Source organism: Odontomachus brunneus, unplaced genomic scaffold (genome assembly GCF_010583005.1).
Source record: "Odontomachus brunneus isolate Ranch 3 - 2012 unplaced genomic scaffold, Obru_v1 Obru_scaffold_003, whole genome shotgun sequence".
NCBI classification, from domain to species: domain Eukaryota; kingdom Metazoa; phylum Arthropoda; class Insecta; order Hymenoptera; family Formicidae; genus Odontomachus; species Odontomachus brunneus.
The window spans coordinates 4,595,361-4,616,106 of NW_022639453.1; the positions used below are offsets into that span (position 1 = coordinate 4,595,361).

The following is a 20,746-nucleotide window of genomic DNA, read 5'->3' on the forward strand; positions in this document are numbered from 1 at the left end:
AAGCCAGTCAAAAGTAAAGACATGTTACGTCTCCAAAAAATTGTATAATTTGACTATCTTACGAGGTGGACTAAATTTATTTTTGTAAATTTCATGTTAACCATCCTAAAATATAGATTTTTCCCTGCAATCAAAAAAAGAGACGGATTTATTTTTTTGCGAAATTGCGATATATCAAAGTTACCCCTCCATGCATTTTTTTAAATCGTTTAATTTGACGTACTCTATTGAGTGGAATTAATTCTTTTTACAAATCTTACGATAACCATCCTAAAATAAAATAAAAAAAGATTTCAAATATCATAATGTTTCACAACATCATGCTCATTTAAAATTAAAATGCATAGATAACTTTGAAATGTCGCAACTCCGCGAAAAAATCGTACAAATCTGCCTTTTTTTTAAACTGCAAGGGAAGATCTATACTTGACGATGATTATCATGAAATTTACGAAAAAAATTTAGTCCACTCCATAGGATACGTCAAATTGTACAATTTTTTATAGACGCGACACATATTTACTTTTGAAAGGACTGCGGGAAGGGAAAAGAGTAAATTCAAAATCGGACGAATGCTTCTTAAAGTACAGACTTCACTCTTTAAAATAAAAAAAAGAGATTCGAAATAATATTTACCACGATAATGTTTCGCGGTATTATGCTCATTTAAAATTGTGCGAAATTTCGAAATGAACTTATCTATTCCATGATTTTGTTGACGAGTGTACAATAATCGTGAACATATAATTGTTTGCTTATCACATCAAGTAACATCTATTAATAAAATTGTGTCTTTGACTTTTGTGCTTAAATATACATAAAATGATATTCTAACCTAAAAACTTGTTACTCGTCAGTTAAACAATTTTGCAAACAAGATAGTCGAAATAGCATACCCTTATAGAAATATCATACTAAGAATCATTGATAATTACTTATTTTCAGTATTAAAAATACTGGATAATAAGTAATTGTCAATGATTCTTAGTATGATATTTCTATAAGGGTAGAGGAAAGAATTCAGTCGTATGTTACCAATTCTGAGCTCATTTTTACATGCAAACAGAATTCTTTTCACTGAACATTGAAGAATTCTTTTTGCATCTGAAAATGAGCTCAGAATTGGTGACATATTTATAATACACGACAGAATTTTTTGAATTTTTTAAAATTCTCTGTGCTATCTAAGAGGACACGAAGAAAAAGGGCAATATAGAACACTAAGTGATTTGTTTAATCTTATCCTTAAGATGAAATTTATTCAAAGTTTACAATTTATCCAAACTTACTCAAATTTTATTAACAAATAAAATAAATAGCTGGGAAGAAGTGTGAATATATAATTGTATTAAATTATAATCATACATAATTACATATGATTTATATTTGAAATTTGTTTATACCCAGAGTAACGTCAAATAACTTTTTAATAATGTCTCTAACATTAGTAAGACGTTTTTAAATGTCAATTTGCTAAATACATGGCTTGCCTACAAGACTATTCAAGTGATAAGCAAAAATATTCTTAGGTTACATTATACTTATTGTATAGACAACACAAAAAGGCAGTTATGCGAAGAAATTAAGTCCAGAACGTATTCTCCAAAGAAATAGAAAAGACTACTGTGCAATAATAATAAATAATATGCTAAGAAAAAATTACTGTGCAAGAATAAATAATATGCTAAGAAGATGGACACAAAATTATATGGTACGACTAAAAAATCTTTGCAAATATTAGCATTTAAATTAGCTGAAAAAAACAGTATTAACCATCTATTAACTTTTGTTGGTACTATTTATTGCTTTTTAGGTACGTATTTAGGTATCCATAAAAATATGATCTTTTTTATATTACAATCGATTATAAGACTTTTATTTAGTGTTCCATCTTTCTCGCATCTTTTGGACAAGTCAAAAATCGACACCACTTTTCTTTTTGTTATTTTTCCATAAGAAAATGTAAGAAATATATTTTTTCTTGTGTTAACTTTTAAGAAAATATTCCAAACTATATGCCATATGTCATCGTTTTTTAAAAATAATTTTATTTTAACCATGTTTTTACGACAAGAACGTTTCAAAAAGCGTTTCATCTTGCCTGCCCTTCTCTTATAAGAATAAAAGAAGAAACAAGACGATATAATTTAATAATTTTTAATTAGTAATTGTGTTAATAGTATTCAGTCCTCTATTTTTCATTTAAGTGAAAAATATGACGAATATATACGAGTATACATGAGTATTTTTTAGTAGATTGCTCGTTTTTAACATTCTTTTTTTCAGTTAGTGAGTGACATTGTGTTAATACGTTCCTCTTTTACTCAGTTTCGTTTTAATACAGATCTACATTGAAACGAAAGTGAGTAAAAGAGGAACGTATTAACGCACTTTCACTCACCAGCTGAAAAAAGAGTTAAAAAGGAGGAATCTGCTCAAAAATACTCATGCATACTCGCATATACTCGTTATAATTTTTTGCTGGATACACTGCACGTGCTTCAGAGTGCAAGAAACGACCATAAAAATTAAGAAACGGGTAGAAAATGGACTAAAAACGGGCCAAAAGTAGATAAAAATATGAGAATAAAAAAGATAGAATATTTTTGTAAGGGACATAAATTTCTTCGGTTTTAAGTTTTATATATATTTAAGCTGAATATCACACACACGGTAAAGAATAAATTACAACGTGAAAAATAAAGTAAATAATATATAACATTCTTTTCAATTTCAAACACAACAAACACAGCTTATATAGATATATAAATGTCAACATTGAATATCGTGTGTTCTAATTAGAGACGTATGACAATAAAAAACGACGTATAGAAACAATCAAACAAATTATGTGAGCTAAACAACATAAATAATATAACGTAATAAAATGACTCCTGCGTAATTTTTATTAATTTTATGATTTCTTAGCTAGTTCTAACATAATTCTGAAAAATTGATCAATTCTCTTAGAATAATTGTAAAAACGTTTAAATATAAATTCTGCTCTATAGTAGTTATAATGTTTTTTTTTTCCATATTGCATCTTACATATATTCTGTCATAATATTTTTTAATAGTTCAATATTTTATGTGCGCATACCAGTTATTGGATCCACGAAGATCTTTAAGTAATTAACAACAAAATGATCGAGTCCTTCATTTTTTAAATTATAATATGCACGCCAGCAATTTCACCAGACAGAATAAATATGCATTTATTTTTATGTTGAAATGTACCAAATAATCCATTATCCTTTAACAATTCGTTTGCGATTATATTTTCGTTTAATTTTTACTTAATTATTTTCTACAATATAGTTAGGATCATCAATCATGCCTTTATTTTGATTCAGTTACATTGAGAACAATTAGTAATAAAAAATAATATAAAAAGATAAAATGAAACCGTGGTTATTGTAATTGTTTTAAAAATGTTATTATTTAAAAGAGAGTAGAAGAAAGTTTATCTAATTTGCTAGACTTGTAGAACTCATTTTCATGTTGTGAAAACATGTGCTGTGGGTGCTGTTACGAAATACGTAATAAAGCGGCAAACTTTTTGAATCTTAATTGAAACTTTTCAAACCAAGTTCTCTGTAAGGCAGATAACAATGTTATATGTTATTCTTTGTCGCTTTAGTGTTTACACACCCCTAGAGCAAAGTCGTCCATTATGGGATATCCTGTATACGCTAATTTTAATCAACCAAGATGGCCGTGATGGATATTTCCTCTCATCTCTAAAGCTTCACACTCCGCTTCGCACTCCATAAAAGTATCTTCCTTAGCACCAATCTTTCAGGGACATTTTAAAGACGTTCATAGAACGTTTCAATCCTAAAAACATCCATAGGATATCCATAGAATATCGCATATTATCTAGGTTGTACTCTCACTTGATATTCTTACGTCCATAGTTTAAGTAACTTCATGGGCCTCAGTTGCTATCATAAAGATAAGAGAAAGAAATCCGAAAAAATTTTTGGAGACTTTATTTCGTTATTAATAAACAATCTCGGTTCTATTTTATGTCAAAACATATATGTTTACATAGTTTTTGTACCTGATTGATTACTGATTGATACTGATTGATACTGATCTCCACATAAAAATTGATCTAAACCAATCTATTTTAGCCAATTCTATTTTATTTTGTGGCGCTGATTACAAAGAAATATGATAATTAAAATCAATAATTATAATCACAAATATAACAATTAAAATAAAATGCCTTTTTTAGTTATAATTTTTATAATATATTAAATAACAATCAAAAAAGAATTTCTTCAAAATCAACCTTTTTAAAAACTATTTTATTACTTTGAGCTAATATACAGTAACGAGCTAATAACTGAACCAATAACTACAACATTTATATAAATCATCTTTTATTGTTAATAAAACTGAGGAACATAAAAATATAAATATTATATTTGTTTTCATCATAGTTAGAAATAACATAAAGAATTTTTCAACAAATAATGTCTTCTTGTCCATCAATAGCAAAAAAAATATATTGATTCGGTTTTGTACCATGTTCAATAATTGGCATTTCTTGATACATTATTTAGATCTAATATTTCATCCACAATCATTTCGCTTGTAAAACTGCATTAATTCGCCTCGGCATATTCTCTATCAACGTTTTGCAATAATCTGGAGATATTTGTTCCCAGTGTTCTTGGATTCTACTATACAATTCCATGATTGAGGTTGGGAGTCGTATGATTCTCTCATCCGTCTTTTTAGTAAATCCCATAGATTCTCTATGGAGTTGAGGGCGGGGTTTTGCGCAGGCCAATTCAAAACAGAAAATTGTTTAGTTTTGAGCCAATTTTCCATTTGCTACTTTTAGCTGTGTGCTTAGGGTTTCGGTCATGCATGAAAATTACATCTTTCTCTTCAAATTTCAACATATTTTCAACAGTATCTAAGAGATGCTTTTGCAAAATATTTTTGTACGTAAACTGATTCATAATACCATTTATTTATTTATTTATTTATTTATTTATGAAGTGAACTAACACCAAATGCTGTTAAACATCCCCAAAGTATTATGGATCCGCCTCTATGTTTTACTGTTTGTTCTGTATATCCTGGTTTGAGGTTTCATTTTTACGAATCCAGCACCAAGATATTTCATCTGAACAAATTCATTTTGGTCTCATTTGACCAAATGACCAGTTCCCATTCAGCTGTCGTCCAATTTGGATACTTTTTCACAAATTTCAAACGACGTTTGATATTTTTTTCGATAGTATTGGCTTCTTCTTTTTCTTCTTAATACTTTTAAAATCAATTCTTTTAAGAATCCTTCGTGCCGTCCACTTACTTATACGTATATTTGTGTATTCCCTTAATAATTCTGCAGCCATACTAGCACTCGAAGCTTCATCAGATATAACGTGTAATTCTTCGTTCATTTTGCGGTATCAATATTTTTTATTTTCCTCCAACTTTTGATAAAATATTTTTACAATATTTTTTCCTTATTCTTTGGACTGTCAGCTGGTTGACACTACACTTTTCAGCAACTTGACGCGTTGACAAATCGTCATTCAAGAGAAAAGTAATTTGTTTTAAACAATTTGAAGAAATTGGCTTCATAATTATTCTTATTTTATTTGTGTGTCTTTTCATCAACTGACTGTGAGAAACTTAAGCGTATAACTGTGAGTATTTAAGCGTATAATAACATATTGTAAACATACAGATTTACGAGTTGTAAATACGATGCCAGGATACTCAATGTAAACATCTCTCTTAGAAGTCAGTGCAAAACTGAGTCAATTATTTTTTGTCATTACATTTAAACAAGAAGCTCTTTCAAGTCTGTAAAAATATCTTACATGAGTTAGAAATAGTTAATATACGTATACAAAATTATTTTTTGTATTACACATTATTTGTAGCAATAAATAATGATTTATTGAAAAATTGCCAACATTGACTCAGTTATGTTCCTTACGGTATATGGTATAATATGGTATACTGCAAAAATTTGTGATGGAGATATATATTTTAATTTTCTGTATAGAAGAAATTTTTCTTCTATATAAAACAAATTTAATTCTTCTGTTGTAAATGTTCTTATTTGTAAAGAATTAAAAGCCGTTTAATAATATGTTAGTTTATATTTTTATATATCATTAATTTACCATAGTTAAACTACAGCCTATATTTCTTGAATTAAAGATAAATAATATTTTTGTTGTCATTTTCTGTCTCGACACATAAATATAAAAAGAAAAAATCGAAAAAATTTTGAAAGTTATATAAATTATGATGCAAAATTTGTTGACTATTATACACTTCCCCCCAAAGAACACACAATTCGTAATATTAGAATTATCACTTATAGGTCAATGAAATTTGAATTTGCGAAATATAAAATTTTATTGGATTATTCAGTGATTCAGGTGGTAGTCACACTTGATTTGTAAATAAAAATATACGTACTAGTATATATAGTCTGTCTAATAAGAGCGTGGTCGGTATAACTCGCAATTGATAAAAGTTGTATTCCGGAATTTTGCGCGAGCCGAGAGGATATTTTTATCCTTGATGCTTTGCGAAAAAAAGCTCAGTTGTCATAAAATTTTTACCAGAGCAAAGCGTAGGCGTCATGAATGCCGCGTATGCGTCGCACTTCGAAACTGTGTTCCTTTACGAGCATTCGAAGGGACCGAAAATATCACAATCAACTGCTGCCAATGCAAGTAAATGAAAAAATCAAAATCTTTCGTCCAAAAATGAGTGCAATGGTATAAAGTAACAAAAACAGTCGATGACTTACCGGAACGTGGTTTGATGCAAAATTTTTAGAAACAAACGGAGAATAAACATGTTTTAAAAAAATCCTGTATTAACGAAAAGACGATAACGGAGAATAAACATGTTTTTAAAAAATCCTTTATTAACACTGTATCAAGGACAAGCAAAATTAAAAGAAAAAGGTTTAAATATTTTCTGTAAAACTATATGATGCAGTTTTATGCTCATGATATAAAATGACGAAGCACAGTGAAGAAACTTTTGTTGTCAGAAAAACATGTGAAAACACGACTTGTTTGGGAGCGCGAATATTAATCGAGACTGGAAAACCGTTTTTACAGTTTCAATAATTTTTACTGATAAAGCTTCTTTTTAGGCATGTTGTACAATATTATCCCATGAACTTGGTCTATTCTCACCAATAAAGCAGTATAGCAGTATATAGTATAATGTACAGTACAATACAGTATAGTATAGCGGTTAACAGTATAGTATACTGTTAAACACGTAGTAAAAGTGCATATTTGAAGCTGCTTCTCAGAACAGAGATTCAGTATACTATACTTGTTTACATACACTCTGAATGCGGAAAAATGTTGGAAATTTATAAAAGGGCTTTGTTATTATCTGCCAAATATTAATTTATTAAAAAAAATTGGGAATAGATCTTACAGAAGGATAATGATCCTAAACACCAGAACAGGCTTTGTACTGAATGGAAAAAGCGATTTGATATCAATTGGATTGACCGTCACAATCGTCTGATGCAAATCCCATCAAGAATGTTTAGGTATATATTAAGCATAAATTCCGGAAAAGACAAATATTCAGTTTAAAGCAATTATCTTGAGAGATTTGTCGAATATGGAGATTCTTGCCGCACGAATACGCTGTCAACTTAATGCAAAGTATGCCTCGAAGATGTCAGCCAATTATCAACGTAACTGGACATATTGTTAATGTAATTGCATTTTAGCTATAATCAAATAGAATGTATCTATGTATTTCAAAATTTTACTAACTAAATTTTTTTATAAATTAGGTTGATCATGCTTTTATTAAACAGACTGTACAGGGTATTGCGTCAATATACAATTCATTACGACGGGTTGCCTGCCCGTCAGGAGCGCGCCTGGACGGTAATATAAGGCTTACCGATTTAGTCACATGCCTACTTTATGAAATGTGCAATGCTCCTAATTATCACGATCGTAATTTATTTCTTGGAAATATTCTTATTACCAAGTGCAGTGATGTTTATCGTGTGCTTAACAATAAAGCATGTGCAATATGAAAACGAAGAACTCGCAGATATGCTGTTGTATGGCGAATGCCATAAAAATCAAAGGCAAGCCGCAATCTTGTACGCAGAACATTTTCCAAACAGACAACATCCAGGACACGGTTTTTTCCATAATCTATATGTAAGATTATGCCAACATGGTACATTACATGTATCAACGCGGCCACTCCATGTCCCCAGACGAATTGAACCTAAATGCGGTGAGGAGGGCACTATATGATAATCCGCACACAAGCACGCGTGCAATTGCACATGAATTAAATATAGGATACACAAAGGTGCATCGAATTATTAAAAATAAGGTGGCATCCTTTTAAAAGACACGCAACCCAGAGGTTATTCCCTACGGATTTTCCTCGTCGAGAGGCGTTCTGTGATTGGATTTTAGAGCAAATAAATACAAAAGACACAGAGAAATTTGCATAGAAAACAATAAACATACAATGACCATATTATTTTATCATTGTCTTTCAGATTGACGGTGAAAATATGTCATTTTAAAAAAAATTTTAAAGAAAATGATGTCATTTTAAAAAAAATTTTATGGACTGACGAATGCACTTTTCATAGTGACGGGCACATAAATCATCACAATGAACATCACTACGCAGAAGAGAATCCTCATTGCCTGAAAAAAATATACGTCCAGGGGTAATATATCGTGAATGTTTGGATGAACATTCTAGAAAATAAAGTCATTGGACCTTATTTTTTTTTGCAACATGCTAATATTAATGCTAAGGTATATGCAGCATTTTTAAATGAGATATTAGGCGAATTACTGAAAGACGTGCTATTGAACTTACGGGTTGATCTAATTTTTCAACAAGATGGTCATCCTGCCCACACTTCGCTCGCAGCTCGTACTATTTTAAACCGAAAATTTCCAAACAGATGGATTGGAATCCATAGCGATCTCTAGGAGTGGCTACCGCGGTCACCAGATCTTACACCACTTGATTTTTTTATGTAAGATTATATCAAAGATCAAGTGTACCAAACACTACCAAATAATAAAGATGATTTAATTAATCGTATTAAAATTGCAGCTGCAAATATATTACCGGCTACTACCGGATCCTGACCTCGGTCATGGGGGGGGGGGGATTCGGCAAAATTTCTTTATTTTTTACATTTTTTAAACGGATCTAAAAAAATTTATTTTTTTTTAATTTAAATTTAATTTCCAAGGGGGGAGGGGTTTAACCCCAAATCCCCCCCCTAGAATCCGCCAGTGTTACCGGCAATATTGTGTAGAGTACGCGAAAGTATCGCGTGATATTGTAACAGTATTTGCGACCAGTCGCGGCTCCAAGCTTAAGACCCGATGTACATTGGTCGTATCGTAGCGTCGCAAGCGTCGTAAGCGTCGTGCGATTCGTCGTGACGGGTCGTTGTAGAAGTTTGGTCAAACCCAAACTTCAACGACTCTACGACACTACGATTGCTATGATAAACCAATTAGCGACGAGTTAGAGTCGTATTACTTAAGAATATATATAGAACAAAAAGTAATCATACTCATCATTAAAAGTATATACTTCTGTACTATTTAGGAGCTACTACGATGCTACGATTTTGCGATGTCATGACGTTACGATACGACCAATGTAGATCGGCCTTAAGAGGCACGACCGTCACTTTCTTGACCCGAAGCGCGGGCCAAGGAGGAGATAGAAAGCGTAGCTCCCGAGAATCGGCCGAAATTGGCAAACTGTTCCGAACCCTGCATTAGATTTAAAAGAATAATCCAATCTCAATACTAATACAATAAAAATTTTTAATAGTTCTAAAATAAACATTCTGTTGAATGCAGTCATTATTTTCATAGAAACATAATTTTTCTATTTAATTCTAAAATATTTGTAATCATATTTTTCTTATAAACAATTTTTATTATTATTAGGTGTACAACTTTGCTTCCGCCGTTTTCCTATAGATGGCTTTAGCGCTAAGTGGTGGTCGAAATAAATAGATCATAGAAGTCATACAATAAACTTGGGCATCTGTCAACATAACCCCATAGAAACATTAGTCGATTTGTGTCTGTATCATAAAGTTATTCTTGATTGAAAATGTCAGTTTACGAGCCAAATTCTCGTCATTTGCGGGAAGTTTTAATTTTCTGCTTCAATATGAAGAAATCTACGGCTGAGGCTCATCGAATGCTCTCAAATACTTATGGTGAGGCCGCTATTAGTGAAAGAACGTGTCGTGAGTGGTTTCAACGCTTTAAGAACGGTGATTTTGACGTCGAAGACCGGCATAGCGATAGAAGAGAGAAGGTTTTCGAAGATGCAGAATTGGAGGCATTACTTGATCAAAACTCGTGTCAAAATCAAGAAGAATTGGCACGATCATTGGGAGTGACTCAACAAGACTTTCAAAATGCCTCAAAGCTATGGGAATGATTCAGAAGCAAAGAAATTGGGTGCCGTACGAATTGAAGCCGAGAGATGTTGAACGGCGTTTGTTTGTTTGTGAACAGCTGCTTGAAAGGCAAAGACGGAAGGGATTTCTGCATCGCATTGTGACTGGGGACGAAAAATGGGTTCATTACGATAACCCCAAGCGCAGAAAATCATGGGGAGTTCCCGGCCATGCTTCCACGTCGACGGCCAAACCGAATATTCACGGCTCCAAGGTCATGCTCTGTATTTGGTGGGACCAGCTTGGCGTAGTGTATTACGAGCTGTTAAAACCGACTGAAACAATCACAGGCGATCGGTATCGAACGCAATTGATGCGTTTGAGCCGAGCATTGAAAGACAAACGGCCGCAATACAACGAGAGACACGATAAAGTGATTTTGCAGCATGACAATGCTCGACCCCATGTTGCGAAAGTGGTCAAGACATACTTGGAAACGTTGAAATGGGAAGTTCTACCCCACCCGCCGTATTCTCCAGACGTTGCTCCCTCTGACTATCACTTGTTTCGATCAATGGCACACGGCCTGGCTGACCAGCACTTCCGGTCTTATGAAGAAGTAAAAAATTGGATCGATTCGTGGATCGCTTCAAAAGATGACCAGTTTTTTCGACGCGGGATTCGTACGCTGCCCGAAAGATGGGAGAAAGTAGTGGCCAGCGATGGACAATACTTTGAGTCATAAATGTATAACCAGTTTTTTACAATAAAGCCTCGAATTTCGGAAAAAACGGCGGAAGCAAAGTTGTACACCTAATACAATTAATTATAAGCAGTTTTCCATGAAGTTCGTCAAACAAAGATGTATTATATATTGCGTTATCCAGTGATGAAATATTTAAAAAATTATAATTTTATTAATTTATTAAAAGACGTGGTTTGTGGTCGGTATTCATAGTCAGATCTTATATATAAGATCGTCTTCAGTTTATCTTCAGATTATGTACAAATCATTTCATTGGCTACAGAGTATTTGAAGATAAACTTAAGACAATCTTTAATATAAGATTTACCAGGTGTAGAAGTATGAAACCGGAATTTTTTTATACAAATAAGACGTCTGTTGTTCGAAAGTGATAAATAATACTTTATTCAAAATAATTTCCACTGTTTTGAACACATTTTTCCCACCTCTCTGGCAGTTTATGAATGCCGTGCCAAAAAAATTTTTCATCTTTTGAAGCGAACCAGTTATCTAGCCATTTTTCCACATTTTCATACGAATCGAAGCGTTGGTTAGCGAGAGCGTGTCCTAGCGATGCGAACAGGTGATAATCGGACGGAGCCAAGTCTGGAGAATAAGCCGCATGCGGTAGTAATTCCCAACTGAACGACTCGATCGTTTCCTTGACCCGTTTTGCTGTATGTGATGGGGCATTATCATGGAGCAAAATGACATTGTGTTGCCTTTTTGCATATTCTGGTCGTTTTTTAGTCAATGTTCGATTTAAATCGATCATTTGTTGTTGGTAGCGATTAGTATTGACGGTTTGACCAGGTTTCAGCAGTTCATAGTTCATAGTTCATAGTTCATAGTTCTTCGTTCCTCACGTCAAAATCACCACTTTTGAATTTTTTAAACCACTCGAAACACTGAGATTTACCAAGAGCATATTCACCGTAAGCTTCGACAAGCATTCGATGTGATTCTGCAGCAGTTTTCTTTAAATGATAACAGAAAATCAATGCTGTCCGCAAATCATAGTTAGTAGGCTCGAAACGTGACATGTTTAAGGTTATACAAAAATATACTAGAGAATGAAAGTTGGGGTTATGTTTGTTGACAATATTCGTCAGCTGTTAGGAGAATATAATAGCGCGGCAGTAGCGGTCTTACGGTCACTAAACTGAACGCTGGCACCATTTATAGGGGAATTCCGGTTTCATACTTCTACACCTGGTATCTATGAATACCGGTCTGTGATTCGCCCATACAACGTATGTAGCGTCGAATAAATCACATTCTCCATTGCACCTACATTTTAAGCTAACATTAGAGGGAAGTAGCCAAAAGCGACATCCCATATAGGGTCGCCAGTAGTAATAACGAAGCCAACGCTTGACCGATGCTTGGCGACTAACCGTCGGCCGGACTTCTGTCAGCCAGTATTCAGCCATTACTGGCAAATGAAAGATTGCCGAATGCCGACTCTTGGCCAACGTATACCCAATCGTTGGCCGGACCTCTGTCAACAAGTATTTAGCCATTACTGGCAAATAGAATAGTACTTAGAATAATACTTGTTAGTGGCAGTCATTAATTATTTCTTTTGCTAGAATTTGCTTTATTACATATATCTTACACTTCTTATACAGTTTTTTCGGAGAAAAAAGTTTCTTTAAATTTAATATTCGTATTTGTTCAATTTTGATTTGTTTCATTAAAATATTATATTCTTAAACGAAATATTTTTTAAAATGAAGAAAATAAATTTTTATTTTGTCCAAGGAAACCATGTCGTTTGATGAAACAACAATATTGTTTTAAATAGTATTCTTTAAAAGTTTCTTTCAAAATTTAGTAATTCGATTTAGATTTTCTTGGATATTTTTTTTTGGATTAATCATTAAAATATTCTGTTAAAAATCTAAAAGTAATTATCACTGCTTCATTACACTATATCAATATCCATTGCATATCGAATGTTATTGCATTACTTCAATATCTATTAACAAATTATCCAACAAACACTAAATAAAAGTTACATAACTGTTATTTGGTATTTACTAGGTATGTTATAATATACTGTGAACACTGTAAGAATACATTATATAAATCGTAAGAACATCGTTGGAGTCATTGGAATCACCGCGTGCCGCTCGATTGTCAAGTTAAGCAACACTTTAACGCAGTCAGGACATGGATGACTGGTATTATCGCTTAGGATCGAAATTATCAAGGGAGGATTCGCGAAAGTTTGGAACGTGTTGTTAACAATTTTCGGTTCTTAGCGGTTTATGAGAAAATTAAAAATTATAAATGTATTTTTGTATAATATTTTGATTTTTTCATTTTTCACCTTTGCACAATTATTTTCAGTATTTGATTACTATCAATATTTAACAGTGATTTTATTATCAGTATTTACCAGAAATTAAATACTAGCCAAAAAATTATTAAATTACTAAAATTACTAAATTGGTAATACTTAATCATTAGTAATTTTTCAATATTTTTTAGTATGATATTTCTGTAAGGACAGTACTGTGGCAATATTACAAATCTGACGACCGGTATTGTCTAAGTACTGAGCCGATTGTACTGCCAATGTTGGGGAAGTACTGGCTAACAACGGTTGGACCAGTACCATTTGCCAGTACTGAACCAAAGTTATCATCCGATATTGGCCCAGTACTGGACCGATTGTAAAACCCTATATGGGATAGGCCTTCTAAAGCGACATACCTCTATATCTCATATATTAAATGTTGTATTTTATCAAAACTAATATAAACGTAATTCGTTTTATCAGTTAAATCATAAAAAATGCATATTTGATATATTTCTTGTTCCTTTATATGCTAAATTAGCAAATATCGAGTTTTAGAAATTCGCAAGTTTTACTTCTATGATTTTTATTGACGAATTACGTAGACTACATAGTGATAATTATCATTTTGTTCAATATTAAGTTCTTCTGCATGCATTTGGCTTTTGTAAAAATATTTTTACCTTTATCACTTTTTTACTGTATAACTTGAAAATTTTTATGAGAATGTGTTTTAAAGTGACATACCTACAGTATGCGATACTCTGTGACTAACATAACTTGATTAATAATTGACTTGACATTTGTTTATTGTAAAGTTTAATTTTATTTAGTTTAAAAATATAACATATGTAAAATATGTGAGAAAATAAAAAAGATGGAAAAAGATATGTATTTATTTAATTATATTTCCTTTTTATAACATTATATTTTGAATAAATGAATATTATTCAACCATTAAACGCATTAATGAACTATTTATTATCAAATATTATCATATATGCGACATATTATATAAATTCCAATAGGTATGTCACTTTTGGCACCTATTTTCTTTGAACTCCATTTTCGTACGTTTTACGAAAACATTTTTTGTTTTAAATCTAGAAACAATTTCAGTAAAAATGTGATATTATCTAATAGGAGGTATTTCCAACTACATATATATACATATTTACATTTATATTTTGAGCTTTATATTAAGACATAACAAAGTGGTATGTTGCTTTTGGTGTTTTTACTCTACATGCGACGTATGACAAATATTATCAGACGTGTCGATTGGCTAGGATAGAATTCTCCTAAGGCCTCTAATTTTTCTTCCAGGTATCTCAAAAATTCTTTATCTCACAACCAATTAGAATGTCCGACAAGCTTGTCATACGACACATAATAATAATATTAGCCTTAGACATGCTGCTGTATAGAGTCAAATATTGGAACATAGACTATATTTTTACGACAGAATAAAAAAAACCGAAACTGGACTAGTTATAATGGCTGCAACATAGAATTAAAAAAATTTGTGGCCGATGTTAAAAAAAAAATCACACATTAAATTAGACGATTAAATAGACGAAAATAAAATCGATTATTAAAAAAAAAAACTATTAGTTATTTCGATTAATCGATGAACATCGCCCATCCCTACGCAATACTCTGTACGTACGGGTAAAAATAAATATACTGATATAAAACAAAATGTTAACAATTAAGAATACAGACTAGAGTATAAATAAACGAGTGAGTTAAAAGCCGGGTGCGGCTTGTGCATGTTGATATTTTAATCCTATTTGGTTTTATAATAAGAGATAAAACTTTGGTGTTGGAATATATGATAGTAACACGCGATAATGGTGTGAAAATGAATGCAGAGAAAAAAGAATTCGTTAGAATGTTGGACGCATCTGAATTAAATAAATTACAAATCAGATGCATGCAAGAGAGATCTGACTTAATTATCTTCATTTTATATGCTGGAGGAAAGTATTATCGTTAGCATTAGGACAAATTTTGCGTCATTTAGTTTAACGGTAATAGCGTATGAAATACAAAGTGTATGATCAAAACGTATCAAAAATTAATCGTTTCTAATTTACAAGTTTCAATAATAAAAAGTTTAAGGGGAACACTCATTTTTTAATAGAACATTACATATACATCATACATATGTACATACACACGTGCATATGTTTGTACTTTGAAAGACGCGTGTTTGTGTACACTTTTAAATATAATTATATATTTAAATATAATTATATATTTTATCCATAATAACATTATACTTTAAAATAAATTTAAAGAAGAAAAAAATATGGAAAACTTTCTAATCACGTAAAAACTTATTTCTCACATTAAAGAAAAAAATTGGATAGGAATGTAAATAATAAATAATCATGTAATAATAAATGTATATACATGCGCACGCATATTTGCGTATACTGCTCGCAGAGTATATATTTTTACGAAAATTATTATCCGTATACATACATTTATCCATGACATAATATACATTTAGTTGTGATTTATTTTATATTTATTTACGTTACAGTAGAGACAAAGATATTATATCATACGTATTGTTGCGCTCACGTTTCACTCGCGTTCGCGCACAAGATAAATAAATCAAGACGTTTTTATAAAAGAACGAGAAGCTTTATTGTTTACTACTATCTTTAATTAAATAAGCTCGTTATTAACGATTGATACATCCGCTCGCATCCACGACTCGTCGTCAACTCTCTGTCAGCTGTTGTCAACCACGCTCGTTCGCTTGTCTCTTCTATACCGGGATCATTAATAAAGATCGATGCATCTCCGGAAACGCAGGCACAACATATAGTATCATATGATATATAGTATCATATAATATGTAGTATCATATAATTATCATTATAGCATATATAATTTTTGTATTAATATAAAAAATGAGGCAATACATTTGTGTATTTGTGCTGTGACGTGGCGATTTTGAATTATCGCCCGTCACTCGAAATGTCGTGAGGAAGCCTAAAAGGAGCTTTCCGGCTGCACGTGGATGTCGCGTCCTAGCCGTGAGGCGAACAGGACGCGAACCTACGCAGCCCTCATTTACTTTTGTGTAAGAATACGGTCATCAAGAGGTCGAGTAAAGAAGAACGAAGATCCGCACCAGGGAGGATTTGCTGCCGTCGTCTGGGAGGAGGAATCCTCGAGAGGAGCATATCGGAGACCGGATATCCCAGGTGAATCGTTTCTATAAGTAATAATATAATTAGAGATCGACAGAGCCAATTAAGAAGGCGTGTTTCAGCCAATGCCTAAAGGTGGTCGACTAGGAGACGGGGAACTTCGAGAAAGAGCTGCCGACATGGACCGATCACGAGCTGTCGCAAGGAAACCGCGAGGACGGAGTCGACAAACACCGCAGACGAGCGGAGAACAGCCGCAGCCTGAACGACGCCGGCGAGCGCATCTTCCGCGACTCGGAGTGTCCTCCGAGCCAAACGAAGACGCCGCGAGGCTCGGGGATCGAGGAAAACAACGGCTGCCGAGACGAAGCCCAAGGTCGGAACGATAAGTTGCCGAAATAAAAAACTAAGGCAAAGCTGTCGCCATAAACAAAGCTGAAACTGGGAAGATTCGATCCCGAAAATCTACCAATCAAGGGCCGAGAGCTGTCGAGAAGAGCGATTCGAATCTGGGATAAAACCGGGTTCCAACGATTGCTAGAGAGCTCTCGGTTTTTTTGTACGAGCCGTTTTGGGCAGAGGATGAGATGCGCTCGTCGGCGAGATCTTTTCTTTTGTGATTTAGAGTTAGTTAGTTACGGACCGTTGTACCTGGCGCCCTTTGATTCGTGAGCTGTCGTGCCTCGCCAATCCGCCGAACGATCGAGTATCAATTATACTTGTACAGCGTCCGATCCATGTGCCGACTGCATGGAAAATATGCCCGTTACAGTGCCTTATTATTGTACATCGCATTGTATTAAAATAGTAGATTTTAACTATTATAATTGATCAACTTCGATTACTTATTATTTGGAAATTATTATAGTCTCGATATTTTCATATTAGGATTTTTATTTTCAAATTGTCTAAAAAATCTTCTGCTTTAAGAGATTTCTCCCGAGAAGTACGACACATTATACATATAAAATTCAAGAATAAAAGTTTCTTTTTTTAATCTTTTGTATATTTGCTTTATTAGCGTTTCGGTTCTAAACCCCACTTTTCCATAGGCTTCTTTAGGAATTTGGTCAAATTTTCATAGAGATGAGATATATAGAACGCAACACGTGGACGACGCAACGGTGCATTAAATTACTTCAAGTGTAGCGGCGCAATAGCAGCAACTACTCCAATCTCAATGCCGCGCTACGTGTCGCGCTCGGATGAAACAAGGGTGCACGAAAAGTACGACATGCGCACATACGCCACGTAATACGCTGCGTGCGCGCGTAACGTAGCGAACCTCTTTCCCGCAGGTATTACCTCGTGGCACGCGCGGTATACGGTATTCGCGAGCTTCGGCGCAGGGCTCACCATAGATTTGTAGCCTGCAACGGGCACGTTCATCCCCTAAGTCTAACGTCTACCTCGGCCCCCGTTATATATGACCGCCCGGCCGCTATATACACTTATCGCGCGCATATGTCGGCCAACCTCAAATCCCATCGTGCTTTTTGAACGTGAAATATGGCGGCCTCGTAAGGGGCCGCGGCGAATCCTTCGAGGATCTTCGCTACAGCAAGAGGAAGGAGAAAATGTAGTCTACCTCGTAGGTGCCCACTGTGTATACTCGCGCGTGCGCGATATATGCTGTACACACGTGTACCGATCAAATCCACACGGCTTCTTCCGACCGGTTTCGCGGTCGGTTGCCACGATGCAGAGATAAATTGCTTGTCCACGGGCGATCTGTACGAATATACAGTCATCCATGGCATTACGTGCTTTTTCTCAACTGAAGAGCTTATTTTAGACGGCCAAGCCGTCTTTCCGTCTCCTCTTTTCACGACTGTTAGATACAGAACTGAGTGATTTTTGTGTAAATTTAACGACACGTGTGTGTGTGTGTGTGTGTGTGTGTGTGTAACTCTTCGAGGGTGTTTTACGACAGACTGCAAGCGACTGCAGCTGTAAAGAATCGTCATCGTAAATGTCGTTTTACTAAATTTTGTATCCTACAAATAGAATATTCTACAAATGTAACACCTCGCACAATTTCAAATGTTATGATTCGTGAAATTGTATCTATATTTGATATCATTATTTTTCTCATCGATATAAGTTCGATAGCAATTCTAAGAATGTACTTTTTGATTTCCAATTGATTAGCAGTCAGCAGGCTACTTATCAGATTTTAACGCAACCTATAAAATCTATAAAATCTTCTATCTATTCGTTTGATTTTAATAAAGCATCTTCATAAAATCAATAAATGTACAAATTGTCGTGTTGATATACGGAATCATAAATTTGGGAGGATGACTGGCGAGATAAATCTCGCTATAATTATTCGCATAACTATGGCATCGTTTAAAGGATGTCCTTTCCCCTTAGATTCTATCGGTCTTTCCGGACTAACTTTGATAACGGGAATGTGAGTTCGTGCGTGCGATCATATTGAACGAGTGGCTTGCACTACTGCGAATCCCTCCAGCATAAATTTTACGAGCAATTTCTAGGAGATGCGCGTGGAAGAGGATGAATTAACCTGAGAGTGTCGCTGAATAATCATCAACCCGATGTCTCGTTTAGGTTGGAAATGTGGAAGGCGCGACCGAGCGGCCAACTGACTGACACTGACGGAAACGTTTATGCATGTTTCAGAGGGACAGCTGTACGCTGCGACGGTGGCCGACTTCTCTGGCGGTGAACCACTGATTCACAGGGAGAAAATTCGTACTGAACGTTCGGATCTGAATCAGTTGAACGGTAAGCTCCTATCCGTTAAAGTTAGAGTTAGGGTTAGGTTTATGTGCATGAGGACACGATTAAATGCTTTCTGTTATTCTAACAACGTTACTCCTTTTGAAATATGGCCTCAGTTTTCGTTAACAATAACTTTTAATTCGAACGTTGTACAAGACACATGAGTATACACATGCTAACTAAAATCAATGCAAAAATAAATATAAATACATTTTGTTTATGATTGAATATGATTGAGTTTATGATTGAATTAATTCCTTTAGATTTTTATTTGTAGGGACATCTTAAAAGTTTAGTCTATGATAATAATACTATTGATAATCTGTAAACACTAAAAAACCAGATTATTGCCACATTTGATAAAATTCGAAATACACCAGGAATTTTTAAATATCTTTGACAGTCTCTGCAATGTCGATATGAAGCGTGTATTGTTGCAGAAGTCATTTCCAGCAATTTCTTTAAGTAAACTTTAAACATTCCTACAATACTCAATCATAAACAAAAAAGTATTTATATCTCGAAAAGGACGAGTGGCCAGACCTATGTTTATATGATCTTTTCTCATCCTTAGGAAGAGTAGAATACAGTACCGAAGTTTGTTCGATGTCACCTTGTGACATATATTTGATCGATTCATATATAATTATACATGTGCAATTATACAGGGTGTCCCACGTAAGATGTGCCAAAAGAAAAATATAAGTAGAACAGATAAAACTGAACAAAAATTGTAGAGATTATTTTTCAAACAACCACGTAAAATTTCGAGATATTAATAAAAATAGTTGGACAAATTAGAACGCGGCGACGCGGCAGGCGGTCGCAGCGGTCGGCGAAGAAAATGGAAGAACGCACACGTACACGGACGCACACACGGAGCTACTCATTTCAGTATGCCAAACGGCTCACCTCTCTGGCTTATAAGATATTATCCGCGAGCAATCGTCCATTTTTTTCGCCGGCCGCGGCAAGCCGTATATCCCGCCTGCCGCGTCGCCGCGTTCTAATTTGTCCAACTATTTTTATTAATATCTCGAAATTTTACGTAGTTGTTCAAAAAATAATTTCTACAATTTTTGTTCAGTTTTATCTGTTCTACTTATATTTTTCTTTTGGCACGTCTTACGTGGGACACCCTGTATATATGTACAAACGGAAAAAAATTATTAATATGGAGAAAAGAGAAGATAGTTTCATATAATTAAACGTTTGCTATAAACATAAGCATTTAATTTAATTGTATTTGTATAACAATATTTCTTTCTATGTGGATATATATATATATATATATATATATATATATATATATATATATATATATATATATA

At 33.7% G+C, this 20,746-nt stretch overlaps 1 protein-coding gene across 4 annotated transcripts in view; it reads left to right on the forward strand.

The window, feature by feature from the left end:
- LOC116843614 (semaphorin-1A-like) overlaps positions 1-20,746 on the forward strand; it is a 711,737-nt gene that overhangs the window by 623,376 nt on the left and 67,615 nt on the right. For all 4 annotated transcript variants that reach the window (XM_032814175.1, XM_032814150.1, XM_032814158.1 and 1 more), the window contains one exon: positions 19,314-19,418. In XM_032814175.1, the coding sequence (XP_032670066.1) occupies positions 19,314-19,418 (105 nt within the window). The remainder of the gene's footprint in view (positions 1-19,313; positions 19,419-20,746) is intronic.